The sequence below is a fragment of the Mobula hypostoma genome, chromosome 4, assembly GCF_963921235.1.
Source record: "Mobula hypostoma chromosome 4, sMobHyp1.1, whole genome shotgun sequence".
In the NCBI taxonomy this organism is placed as follows: domain Eukaryota; kingdom Metazoa; phylum Chordata; class Chondrichthyes; order Myliobatiformes; family Myliobatidae; genus Mobula; species Mobula hypostoma.
The window spans coordinates 119044480-119057371 of record NC_086100.1 but is presented as its reverse complement, the minus strand read 5'-3'; the positions used below and the strand labels follow the sequence as shown (position 1 = coordinate 119057371).

The following is a 12892-nucleotide window of genomic DNA, read 5'->3' as shown; positions in this document are numbered from 1 at the left end:
GGGTCTGTGTCCATCGGACACTCAAAGCTCCTTCGCCAATATGGTGTATTGGCCTTCATCAATCATGGGATTGAGTTTAAGAGCCGAGAGGTAATGTTGAAGCTACTTGGAGTACTGTGCTCAGTTCTGGTCGCCTCACTACAGGAAGGATGTGGAAACCGTGGAAAGGGTGCAGAGGAAATTTACAAGGATGTTGCCTGGATTGGGGAGAATGCTTTATGAGAATAGGTTGAGTGAACTTGGCCTTTTCTCCTTGGAGCGACGGAGGATGAGAGGTGACCTAATAGAGGTGTATACGATGATGAAAGGCATTGATTGTGTGCATAATCAGAGACTTTTTCTCCAGGGCTGAAATGGCTAGCACAAGAGAGCATATTTTTAAGGTGCTTGGAAGTAGGTATGGAGGAAATGTCAGGGGTAAGTTTTTTACTCAGAGAGTGGTGAGTACGTGGAATGGGCTGCTGGCGACGGTGGTGGAGGCGGATACGATGGGGTCTTTTAAGAGACTGCTGGACAGGTACATGGAGCTCAGAAAAATAGAGGGTTATGGGTAACCCTAGGTAATTTCTATGGTAAGGACATGTTTGGCACAGCTTTGTGGGCTGAAGGGCTTGTATTGTGCTGTAGTTTTCTATGTTTCTGTTTTTCCACTTTAAACTTAAAAAGCTAGTTTAGGAGTATTTTTCAATTGGTAACATCTTGGGAGAAATGGGGTAGTTGGGTGTTCCAAGTAAAGTTAAATTCCTAAAAGTGAATGGATAAGTAATATTTTCAAAAGTTATGGAATGAAACTGGCCACTCAATTTGCTTTTAATCCAATCATCCAACCTTGCCATCAAGCAGCTGTAATCCTTGTTAGCTGCCAATAAGAGGAATTTTGGTTTGAGAGTTGCAGTTATATTTTGGTTTGTTTTCCTGCAGTACAACAAGTCATGCCATCTGTTTGATTTACTTGTAAGTAAATTTTAGCAATAAACAGTAATTCTAATCTAATTCCCTAAATCCTGGATATCTTAGATATGTCTCACTCTTGGTTTAAAATTAAAAAGGTTCAAAAGTTCATTTATTATCCAAGTATATATGCAGTATACAACTCTGAGGTTCGTATTCTCTAGATAACCACAAAACAAAGAAAAAAACATGGAAGTCATTGAAAGAAAGACATCACCCCTCTCTGACAAAATAGAAGAGAAACAAACACTCTCAAACTCCAAACCTCCAACCCACTCCCTTGCACAAAAAAGCTAATATATCACCCACATAGAGAAATAGTAACAAGAACATCAAACCACAAACTCTCAGCCCACCAATTGGCAACATGAAAGAATGGGTGAAAACATGGGGGATAAAACAGAACGAAAGAGGTCAATATGAACTACAGTTCAATCTATAAATCTCAGAGTATCAATAACATCTCCTAGAGCATCCAGGGGATCGACCAGTCAAACCCAGCGGCTTTTCCGGGGGGGACGACTCGCACCCAGCAGTCTTTCCAAGGAGAGCGACTCGCACCCAGCAGCCTTTCCGAGGAGAACGACTGGCACCCAGCGGCTTTTCCGACGAAAGAGACTTGTACCCATTGGCTTTTCCAAGGAGAGCGACTCAAACCCAGCAGCCTTTTCTGTTAACAATTACCATTTTTAGGGAGATGTTCCAGCCTTACTATGAAGAGATGCTTCCTCACCTCATTGCTGGAGGCATAGCTCTGCTGTTGTAAACAATGTTTCTACCCTTATTCCTCATCAGGACTTCACAACCAGTAAAAAGTTTCTCCATCGACTTTATCAGTTACCCTTAAAATCTTGAATCCTCAATGAAATTATATATTAAACTATATTTAATCTAATTTAGGATCATAATCATGACACATTAAGTTGAATTATTTTCAATAACCAGGAAGCAGGCTTCTTCCACTGAGGTTGGGTGGAACTACAATCAGAGGTCATGGGTTAAGGGTGAAAGGTGAAAAGTTTAAGGGGAACATGAGAGGAAACGCCTTCACTCAGAGGGTTGTGAGAGTGTGGAATGAGCTGCCAGCAAAAGTGATTTCAATGGTTAAGAGATGTTTGGATAGGTATATGGATGATAGGGGTATGGAGTGCTATGGTTTTAGTGCAGGTTGATGAGAATAGGCAGTTTAAATGGTTTTGGCATGGACTAAATGTCTGAAGGTTCTGTTTCTATGCTGTACTTCTCTATGACTCTAGGAAGCAGTCACATAGAGAATTGCTGGCCTGATCATGCCTGAGACCATAGCAGGAGTCTGATAAAGCATTTTCTGTCAAATTGTTAGCAAAGTAAATGCACATCTGATTAAAAGGGCAATGGTTGGTTAGATAAGCAGTTAGCTAAAGAACAGGGAACAACGCAACAGTAATAGAAGTCAAAAATTGCAGATGGCACAAAGTTGGTGAACTGCAAAGGAAGAATACAAGAACGTACAGAAACAGTATAGGCTGGAATGATCATAGATCTGGCAAATAAATTTTCATATCTACAACTGTGAAGTGGAGGGAACACACTAATTAAAATGATACAGAAGTGCAAGTTTAAGAAATTCTCTCTTCTCTCAAGGATAGCACATTACCTAGGGAATTAAAGAATAACAAACAGTTTGAGAATCAGCTGTATATAATCCAAAATCGATGAAACCAGGTTTCTCCTCTTCCCATTTATATTCCTTATTTAGGGCAGGTGAACACTCTTACCAGTCGGTGCTTTATCTTCCCGGTTATTCTCCCAAGTATAGTCAGATCTTCCCAGTTGGTTGTCCAATTACAGGTGACATCGTAAACAAAGTAAACTCCCCGAGCTCTAGCCCCAGGATACAGTTTTTTCACTTTAATTAATCAATGGCCATGGTCAACAGTGACCATGGAATCCCTTGGGATCCCTTGAGAAAGCAAGGGGAATAAAAGGAGATGCTAATCACTAAATGAATTCTGGTTGTGTTTGTGAAGCATAAACATTAACATAAAATTAATTATGCTAAACTGTCTGCTATTGTGCTGTGCACTTGACATAATACAGTGGTGAAAGATTGTCAAAAATGAATGAAAGTGTACAGTGGTATCTCCCTAGAAAATACAAATGACCTTACCTGATCTGGCTAAAAAGACATAATTTCAATATTTATGGAAACCAGCTCAGAAAATTGGTAATTGGTAAGAAAAATATATTCAGACTTGTATAAAGTAGGTGAAGTTACAGAATCATATGATATTGAGGCATACCATTCAATCCACTGAACCGTCCCCAACTGAAGCACCCATTTCACCTGTATTTTATTAATCTTAATATATTCTCTCACATTCCCATCAATTCCTTCCAGATTCTGGTGAACGCAGCAGGCCAGGCAGCATCTGTAGGAAGAGGTGCAGTCGACGTTTCAGGCCGAGACCCTTCGTCAGGACTAACTGAAGGAAGAGTGAGTAAGGGATTTGAAAGTTGGAGGGGGAGAGGGAGATCCAAAATGATAAGAGAAGACAGGAGGGGGAGGGATAGAGCCAAGAGCTGGACAGGTGATTGGCAAAGGGGGATACGAGAGGATCATGGGACAGGAGGTCCGGGACGAAAGACAAGCGGGGGGGGAACCCAGAGGATGGGCAAGAGGTATATTCAGAGGGACAGAGGGAGAAAAAGGAGAGTGAGAGAAAGAATGTGTGTATAAAAATAAGTAACAGATGGGGTACGAGGGGTAGGTGGGGCCTTAGCGGAAATTAGAGAAGTCGATGTTCATGCCATCAGGTTGGAGGCTACCCAGACGGAATATAAGGTGTTGTTCCTCCAACCTGAGTGTGGCTTCATCTTTACAGTAGAGGAGGCCGTGGATAGACAAGTCAGGATGGGAATGGGATGTGGAATTAAAATGTGTGGCCACTGGGAGATCCTGCTTTCTCTGGCGCACAGAGCGTAGATGTTCAGCAAAGCGGTCTCCCAGTCTGCGTCGGGTCTCGCCAATATATAAAAGGCCACATCGGGAGCACCGGACGCAGTATATCACTCCAGTCGACTCACAGATGAAGTGTTGCCTCACCTGGAAGGACTGTTTGGGGCCCTGAATGGTGGTAAGGGAGGAAGTGTAAGGTCATGTGTAGCACTTGTTCTGCTTACATGGATAAGTGCCAGGAGGGAGATCAGTGGGGAGGGATGGGGGGGACGAATGGACAAGGGAGCAGACTGGGAGACTGCTTTGCTGAACATCTACGCTCTGTCCGCCAGAGAAAGCAGGATTTCCCAGTGGCCACACATTTTAATTCCACATCCCATTCCCATTCTGACATGTCTATCCACGGCCTCCTCTACTGTAAAGATGAAGCCACACTCAGGTTGGAGGAACAACACCTTATATTCCGTCTGGGTAGCCTCCAACCTGATGGCATGAACATCGACTTCTCTAACTTCCGCTAAGGCCCCACCTCCCCCTCGTACCCCATCTGTTACTTATTTTTATACACACATTCTTTCTCGCACTCTCCTTTTTCTCCCTCTGTCCCTCTGAATGTACCTCTTGCCCATCCTCTGGCTCCCCCCCCCCATATGTCTTTCTTCCCGGACCTCCTGTCCCATGATCCTCTCGTATCCCCTTTTGCCAATCACCTGTCCAGCTCTTGGCTCTATCCCTCCCCCTCCTGTCTTCTCCTATCATTTTGGATCTCCCCCTCCCCCTCCAACTTTCAAATCCCTTACTCACTTTTCCTTTAGTTAGTCCTGACGAAGGGTCTCGGCCTGAAACGTCGACTGCACCTTTTCCCACAAATGCTGCCTGGCCTGCTGCGTTCACCAGCAACTTTGATGTGTGTTGCTTGAACTTCCAGCATCTGCAGAATTCCTGTTGTTTGCCTTCCAGATTCTACCACTCAACTATGCATTAGTTGGCAATTGTAAATTGCTTTTAATCTATCACCTAGAATTCATGGACTGTTCAGAAATCTGATGGTGGAGGGGAAGAAGCTGTTCCTAACACGTTTAGTATGGCTTTTCAGACCCTGTACCTCTCCCTGGTGGTTGTAACAAGAGGTCATGTCCTGAATGGGGAGTGCTCTTAATGATGGATGCCGCCTTCTTGAGGCACCAGCTTTTGAGGATGACCTCGATGATGGGGAAGGTTGTTTTTGTAATGGAGCTAGCAGAGTTAACCTTTTCAGCCTTGTTTAATCCTGGTTTTTGGAGGCTCCATACCAGATGGTGATGCAACCTGCCTGAAAGTTCTCCTCCATATATTTATAGAAAAAGCAGAGTCTTTGACATACCAAAATCTTCTCAAACTCCTATTGGAATATGGCTGCTTGGCGTACCACCTTCATGAGTGCATCAGTGTGTGTTGGGCCCAGGATAGAGCCTCTGAGATGTTGACATCCAAGAACTTGAATCTGCTCAGTTTTCCACAGCTGATCTCTCAATGTGTTCTCCTGATTTCTCCTTCCTGAAATCCACAGTCAGTTTCTTAGTCCTGCTGACGCTGAGTGTGGGGTTGTTGCTGCTCAACCAACTGATTAATCTCATTCCTGTATGGCTTCTCGTTGCCATCTGCCAACGGAAGTGGTGTCATAGGTGAATTTATAGATGGCGTTTGAACTGTGCCTGGCTACACAGTCAGGAGTGTAGAGTAGAGCAGTGCAGTGAGCTAAGCACATGTGACTGTATTGATTATCAGTGGGGATATACTGTAAACAAAGATATCTGGTCATTGAGTAAATGGTAACAGTTAGGGATGAAAACATAGACAAAAGAATGTAACAGTGTAAAATGCAGAGCACTCCCAGCGAGACAAAAGAGAGAGGAGTGAACCAGGAAGCTGCCAGGGAAAATGGTCCTTTCAAAATGTTGAAAGGAGGAGAGGGGTTGCTGTATCTCTTTCCTGAAACATGGATAATTAACATGATCTGCCATAATTAACAAAGCCCTCATCCATTTCCTGCACCTTTATTTTCAGGGCTCTCCTCTGAGATAGAACAACAACCGAGTACCCATGTACCTCACCTTTTTGCATTCGAAAGATCATTCTCTTGAAATTTCCTCCAGCTTAAAGGAATTCCACCTCCAGACATTTCTTTCCTCTCCTGTCAGCATTTTTGCAGTAACTGTTCTCTTCACAACTTCTTGGTCAGTCCTATTGAGATCTTAGATCTGATTAAGAGATAACTTCAAATATAGCAGATTTATAAAGATCTGGAAAATGAGGAAGATAAATATTTTAGTTTTTGATCCTTTTAGTACGGCCATTCAATTTCCTACTAAGAATTGATTGAGGCTCTATTTTCAATTTGGTTCCCACTGAGGACGAAAGGTATTTTCTTCTGCGGTGCCATCAAGAAGGTGACTCGTGCAAACAGCTCCAATATCAAACACTCCCATTTCAGTTTGCCACAACAATGTCCAAGGTCTGTACAGTTAGTAACATTGTTTTAGTGCAATTAAAATATCCATCGCTACTTAAGATCAATGGAACTTGAATGGACTTTGGTTGTGGTTCTTCTTTAAGACAGCAGAAGAGAGGATGCCAAGCTTGCTTAAAAGTTCATCTAAGAAAGCACGGATTTTGATTTCTAATACTGGCCATCTTGCTGCTAAACATACAGTGTCTGGTAAATATAAGTGAAGTTCTCAGAGATAGAGTGCTGCTTCAGTTGATCAATGGAATGATATTGAATGCTGGTCATCAGCCATTGACTTCCATGCTTTGGTAATGATATGTGTGGTTACATTCAGTTGAATATCCGGAGTCTAGATCTGATGATACACCTAGGAGGAGTAAATCAACTTAAAAAGAGCTACTCAGAGGGGATGTGCTCCTTCATCCTATTGGTTTCCAAGAGTTTCTGTCAATGAGTTGGCTCTGTCTTTTCTTACTTGGGATTAACCAACATTGCATGAAGCAGAGATCCATTTTAGCTATACTTGTAGAATCCACATGTCGTACTGTCTTTTACAGAAATTAATGCCTGTGGACTGAGCAGTAGCTTTGTTGAGGTGAAATGCTGTTATTGGGATAATGGATGGATTGTATTATAATTTCCAGTTTCTCATTAGTTGTTCCATTTCTTCGGCCTCATTCTTTATCGTGCTGATTGTGATAATGAAGGGTGTCTCCAAAGGCAATTATGCATTATTTGTGTTGGAGAATATGGCTGATGCTGTGTCGGGATTGTCATTCACATGGATACTTAAGTGATGGGGTTGAGATCAATCTACATGCGAGGCTATGGTTAACTGCATAGCTTCCCAGTCCAAGATTTGTACTGAATCTGGTGTTAAAAATTAATATTCAGATAAGGCAATAGGCAATTCTCAGTCTTAAACTGCAACTCCTTTTGTCACATTTTTTATGGAGAGGATAAAGCAACTATTCTTGCAGTGAAAGTTGTGTGGGGAAGAAACTACCTAATGACTGAGGTTGGCTTCTTAATTTCTTCATTGGGATAAACGAAAGCTGTCCAATAATTTAGCAGGTTATAGCTAGCGTGATTGTCCAGTTGTTACCCTGGCCTTTGGTTTATACAGTAACAATAGTCTTAGCTCCTGGTGTTAAAACAAATAACTAATGGCTGATTCTTTGACATTTGACAGAGGAAACCACGTAGTTATGTTGGGTTGTTGTAGCTCTTTAATTGGGTGATATATCGGAGGATAAAAACATGTGCCAAAATAGCTTTGTGCAATTAAATGTAGAAAAATGGGAGATACAGGTATGCGTTGCTTAACGTCCACGATATGTTCTGTGAAATCGGACATTATGTGATGTGGACGTTGTGTGAACACTGTATTGTATACTTAGCAATCCTATATGGAGTACTGTAGTGTACCTGTATGACTAAAAGCCAAAAACTTACACTAAAACTGTATATTGTAAGAAAATTAAACAGAGAGATAATGCTACTACACTCAAGAGACACGCGATACACGAGATTGGTTACGTCCGTTACGTCACGTTCTCCGATCGGGACTACGGCCGTTTATGCGATCGGGCGTTAAGCGGCGCACACCTGTGTTGTTCTTGTATTGTACTTATTCTCTAATGGATTCACTTGCATTGAAAATTCTGAGATAGTAGAATGGTTTCTGTTTTGTACTGTTTGCCTATTTTATTACCACTCGTTTATTGTGCTTGGATTGCTGTTTATAGTAATTGTTAAATTATGTCATTGATCTTCATTCTAGGCAAAGAAGATGGCCAGGCATCACGCCAAACACAAGTTCAATCAATGCGTGGGAGAGGATTTCAGCACAGTACTCATCAAGGATTTGGTTCCTATTCCTCGGTCAAGTCTGAAAACTCAACAAGTTGTAGATTTACTCAGCCAAGGGGCTCCTTTGGTCCGTCTTTTAATCAGAGGCCACCTTGTGGACCTCCAAGGTTTCATCCAGCCAGCAATGCAATACATTCGCAACCAGTAATGTCCAATCCAATGATGTCCTATCCATATGGTCCTTCATTTTGGCCTCCTGTGTCAAGTGATATACCTCCTTTTCTATCCTATCCTCCACCACCACCACCACCTCCTCCTCCCCCTCCCCCTCCTTTCTCTCTTCACTCAATGAGCACTGGTTGGTCAGAATCAAACGTAAGGCCTCCCTGCTTTCCAAACTCCCCCTTTCCTTGCTTCCCCAATGCTTCTTCATTACATATGTCAAATTCTCAATTCTCACCACAGTTACCTCAACAAGGCCAACCAGACTTTCCATTTAGACACCCTTATTAGAGCCACCGATGTATACCTCCACTATATAACAACAATCATCATGTAGTGAGGAAACTGCAACAAGCTGTGCTTGAATTCTTTACGCACTGAATTGCATTCAATAAATGAGGGTGAAAACATAATGCAATTTGTATCTGTTACAAAATACGATTGTGTTGACATAGGAATGGCATCAATTAGTGGTCACTGTGACGGGAATAAACTCTGGCCTGTTCTGTCCTTTCTATGCTAATCCAGTGGCTTTTTAATCCAAACATAATCCTGAACTCAGATGAAAAGTGATTGGCTAATGTAGGCCTTATTATAGGCTGAATTTGAATTTTTAACAGTTGGGGCAAAAGTAATGCTAATTATGTGCACATAGGACTGCTTTATTTCATGCAATCACCTTGTCATGAAATTGGCTTTCACTGGTTGTGCAAAATGGGCATAAACAAATTGGCAGCCAATTTTGCATTGTACTGGAATTTCCTTGCTACTAAAGCCAACATGAAAGAGATTTTAGGTGGGGTGCAAACTGGCGAAGAGCAATTTCACCCCATTTTATTTGGACATATCTGTATTGCTGTATTTTGTAAATACAATAGTTCTGGTACTGAAGTTAAATTTATCATCTGTCATTTGTAAATAGACCCTCAATATGTAATGATCAACCTCAAATATTGAGGAAGCAATTGGCAGATGTTATATAGTAAATATATACCAAGTCTGGGGGGGCCACCTACAGTTTTACATTGTGAAACTAATCCTTATTTAGTCTTTCATTTTGCATCAAGTTTAGAGGGATTTGAATTAAACATTAAATTTTTGCAACCTTCATTAAGCCCTTTATGTCTTTATTTTATCTTTTAATTTACTTTGTCCTACAGCAATAAATTTACCTCCTCATTCTGATGTATATCTTTTGTATTTGCTTTTCATTAGGAAGTAATTCTAATGTCTGATTATGCATAAATTTAAGTGAATGTATTCAATAATAATGTGTAGCATTCAGACAAAATAAATTGATTTTTTGTTAATGTACACTTCCTAGCCATTGATTTAGAGTCATTTTCAAAGCTGGAACAATTTAACCTTGGCATAGTCCAGATAATTGTACTTTCACAGAGTCTAGAATATTTGGTTATAACAGCGATAAATTGAGTAAAATCTGGCTATCATGTTCACAGCTAGCAAAGCAACTTGAAGGAAGTCCTCCAGTAGTTCATTGGGTACGTGCACTGTTTAGCAATTTGAAGCAGCACAAGAAGTAATGATCTTAGATTTGATCCCTTGCTGTGGTGATGCTGTAACACCACAACCCACTTCAGAACTGTTGTTGCATCAATACATTGCCAATTCTGCAATTCTGAGAAAAAACATGACTTCTTGTGGTTATCCTCACCATCAAAGGCATTTATTATGCAACAATTTAATCTTCCTTTAAGTTTATATATTCCACTTTATATTCAACTTTATTCAACTTTTTAAAATATATTCGACTTTATAATTTTTGATGTTTAAATCTTGCTGCTGTCAACTTTCCACTATGATTTGGATGTTGTACTTTTCTTTTGCAACACATTATTGCTTTTTTGGGTATTCCAAATTCTTTGGGAAACTGACTTATTTAGCCATAGATGCTGCCTAACCAACTGAGTACCTGCAGAAGCTTGTTTGTTTTCCTGAAAGAACCCCCACCAGTTTGACTTGTTACTTCTCTCCGTGCCTTCAGATGCCTCCTCCAATATTGAAGGTCTTGCTTAAGACTGTTAATTCCGAATTCACTGCTTAGCTCTTTTGCTGTCTCCTCACTCTGATTTTTCTAACTCTGTTTGTGGCATACTATTAATGTCCTTTGACTGGAAAATCAACTGTGGTCCCACTGTTGGTTACTGGTCAGCATCTTCTGATGGGAAGTGTGAACGGAAGTTGGCTGAAGATAGACTGTCATGTTTCACTAGGTCAAGTACCCTCCTTGTACATGGGGCGGGGGGGGGAGGGTGGGTGGGTTAAGTTATTGGAAAGTATTTCTGTAATCCTGTAGTGTAAACATATCCAGTCATGAGCTGCTGTATTTAATAAGAGGGGTATAGTTGGAGATTGTGAACAAGAACACAGTTTGTAAGGAGGGAATGACTTATGAATTTCCCTTTCTTGCAAGATTAGCTTTGAAAATTCCAGTGTCCAGTGCTCCCAAGGTGATCTCTCCTACATTGGTGAGACCCAGCGTAAATTGGCAGATCGCTTCGTCGAGCACCTCTGCTCCATCTGCCAAAAACAGAACTTCCCAGTGGCCAAACAGTTTAATTCCAATTCCCATTCATGTTCCAACCTGGTGGTCCATGGCCTCCTCTTGTGCCACGATGAGGCCTCTCTCAGCGTGGAGGAGCAACACCTTGTATTCCGTCTGGGTAGCCTCCAACCTGATAGCATGAATATAGATATCACTTTATAGTAAAAGCAAAATTCCTTCCCCCTCCCCGCTTCTTCTATTTCCCACTCTGGCCTCTCAGCTCGTCTGTCCTGCCTATCACCTCACCCGGGTCCCCTCCTACTTCCTTTTCTCCTATGGTCCACTCTGCTATACTATCAGATTCTTTCCTTTCCAGCCCTTTATCTTTTCCTACCCACCTGGTTTTACCTATCGCCTCCTAGCTATCCTCTTTCCTCTTTGCCCCCAGCTTTTAATTCTGGCGTCTTCCCCCTTCCTTTCCACTCCTGAAGAAAGGTCTCAGCCCAAAACATTGACTGTTCACTTCTGGTGATAGGTTGAAAAGTAAAAGGAATCTGCCAGGAGAGGAGAGTGGACCATGGGAGAAAGGGAAGGATGAGGGGCACCAGAGGGAGGTGATAGGCAGGTAAGAAGGGGTAAGAGGGGTTCAGAGTGGGGAATTGAAGAAGGGAGAGAGAGGAAAATTACTGGAAGTTGGGGAAATCAATGTTCATGCCAGGTAGTAAGATGTATTCAGTTGTGACATTGTCAATTACGCATGTTGATCTGAACTAGGAGAAGAAAAAGTTTAAAGTAAATATTTTTTTGTTAGCATTGAACTATGTAATGCAATGTAAGATTACTGTAATTAAATTAATTTGAACATACCAAGGGAACAAGTAGTAATAGCAACATACACAAAATGCTGGAAGAACTCAGTAGGCCAGGCTAGATGCTGCCTGCCCTGCTGTGTTCCTCCACCATTTTGTGTGTGTTGCACAGATTTCCAGCATCTGCAGTAATAGCATTCAATTTCCTTCGCTAGTGCATTTATGCTTTGGTGGTATTTTCCTGTGAGTTTTGGACATTGCTAGAAAAATGTTTAGGGCATCCATTGACTACCCTGAGATATCCTGAACAGCTTGCTTGTTACTGTACTCAATAGCACTGATGTTGATTTTCAATTCACATATGGCCTCAAGCAGAAAAGCTCACTCATGACAACCATTTGGGTTTTATCAACAGGCAGCATCATGGATAATTTTGCCACATCACTTTCTCTTGCCAAAACAATTAAAACATTCCATCTCTAGATTACTAATCTATTAATTTAACTAATACTCCAGACTAAAGAGGCGATGTGTAATGGTCAGCTGGAAATGGTCTGTATTGTACTAACCGTAAATCACATTTTCCCCAGTAGAGATAAATGGTGTAAAGATTGAGAATAGTTAACTTTCTCTGGCCAATTTGGCTCAAGAACAATTCTACCCATTATGAAAATGACCCCTGTATGGTTTTAAATTATGAACTGCAAAGAGGGTCACGTTTGTAGACATAATTTCTGGGCTGTTTAATTTTTTTTCCCTAAGAACGGATAAAAATGTAGAAAAAAAATTAGCGAATTCCTATTTATAGAGTTTAATAAGTTTCGGACAACCTCATATCACAGTTTGTATTTATTAAGCTGCTGGTGTAGCAAATTATAACAAACGGTCTGTGTGCAGCAAGATGATCAATGGAAATGCTAGTGGAGGATTAATATGGGGCCAAGGTCAGCATCCTGCTCTTTAGGAAATGACAAGGGATCTTTTTCAATGTATTTTAAGGATCTGAGGTGTAAGATTACTAGTTTTTTTAAAATCTCTGATAGGCGCTGTGCAGAGAATGCTGCCCAAAATGATACGCTGAAGCCCCTGAGGGCAGCTTGAACCTGCAGCTCAAGGCAAGAACATGTTTCTCAGTTCAGTCTGTGTGCATACTTAAGTAAATAAGT

At 41.3% G+C, this 12892-nt stretch overlaps 1 protein-coding gene across 3 annotated transcripts in view; it reads left to right on the top strand.

Moving 5' to 3' along the window:
- naf1 (nuclear assembly factor 1 homolog (S. cerevisiae)) overlaps positions 1 to 9716 on the top strand; it is a 227405-nt gene extending 217689 nt beyond the window's left edge. For all 3 annotated transcript variants that reach the window (XM_063045031.1, XM_063045032.1, XM_063045033.1), the window contains exon 9: positions 8161 to 9716. In XM_063045031.1, coding sequence (XP_062901101.1) covers positions 8161 to 8702 — 542 coding nt within the window. In that variant the 3' untranslated portion in view covers positions 8703 to 9716. The remainder of the gene's footprint in view (positions 1 to 8160) is intronic.
- The last annotated feature ends 3176 nt before the right edge of the window (positions 9717 to 12892 follow it).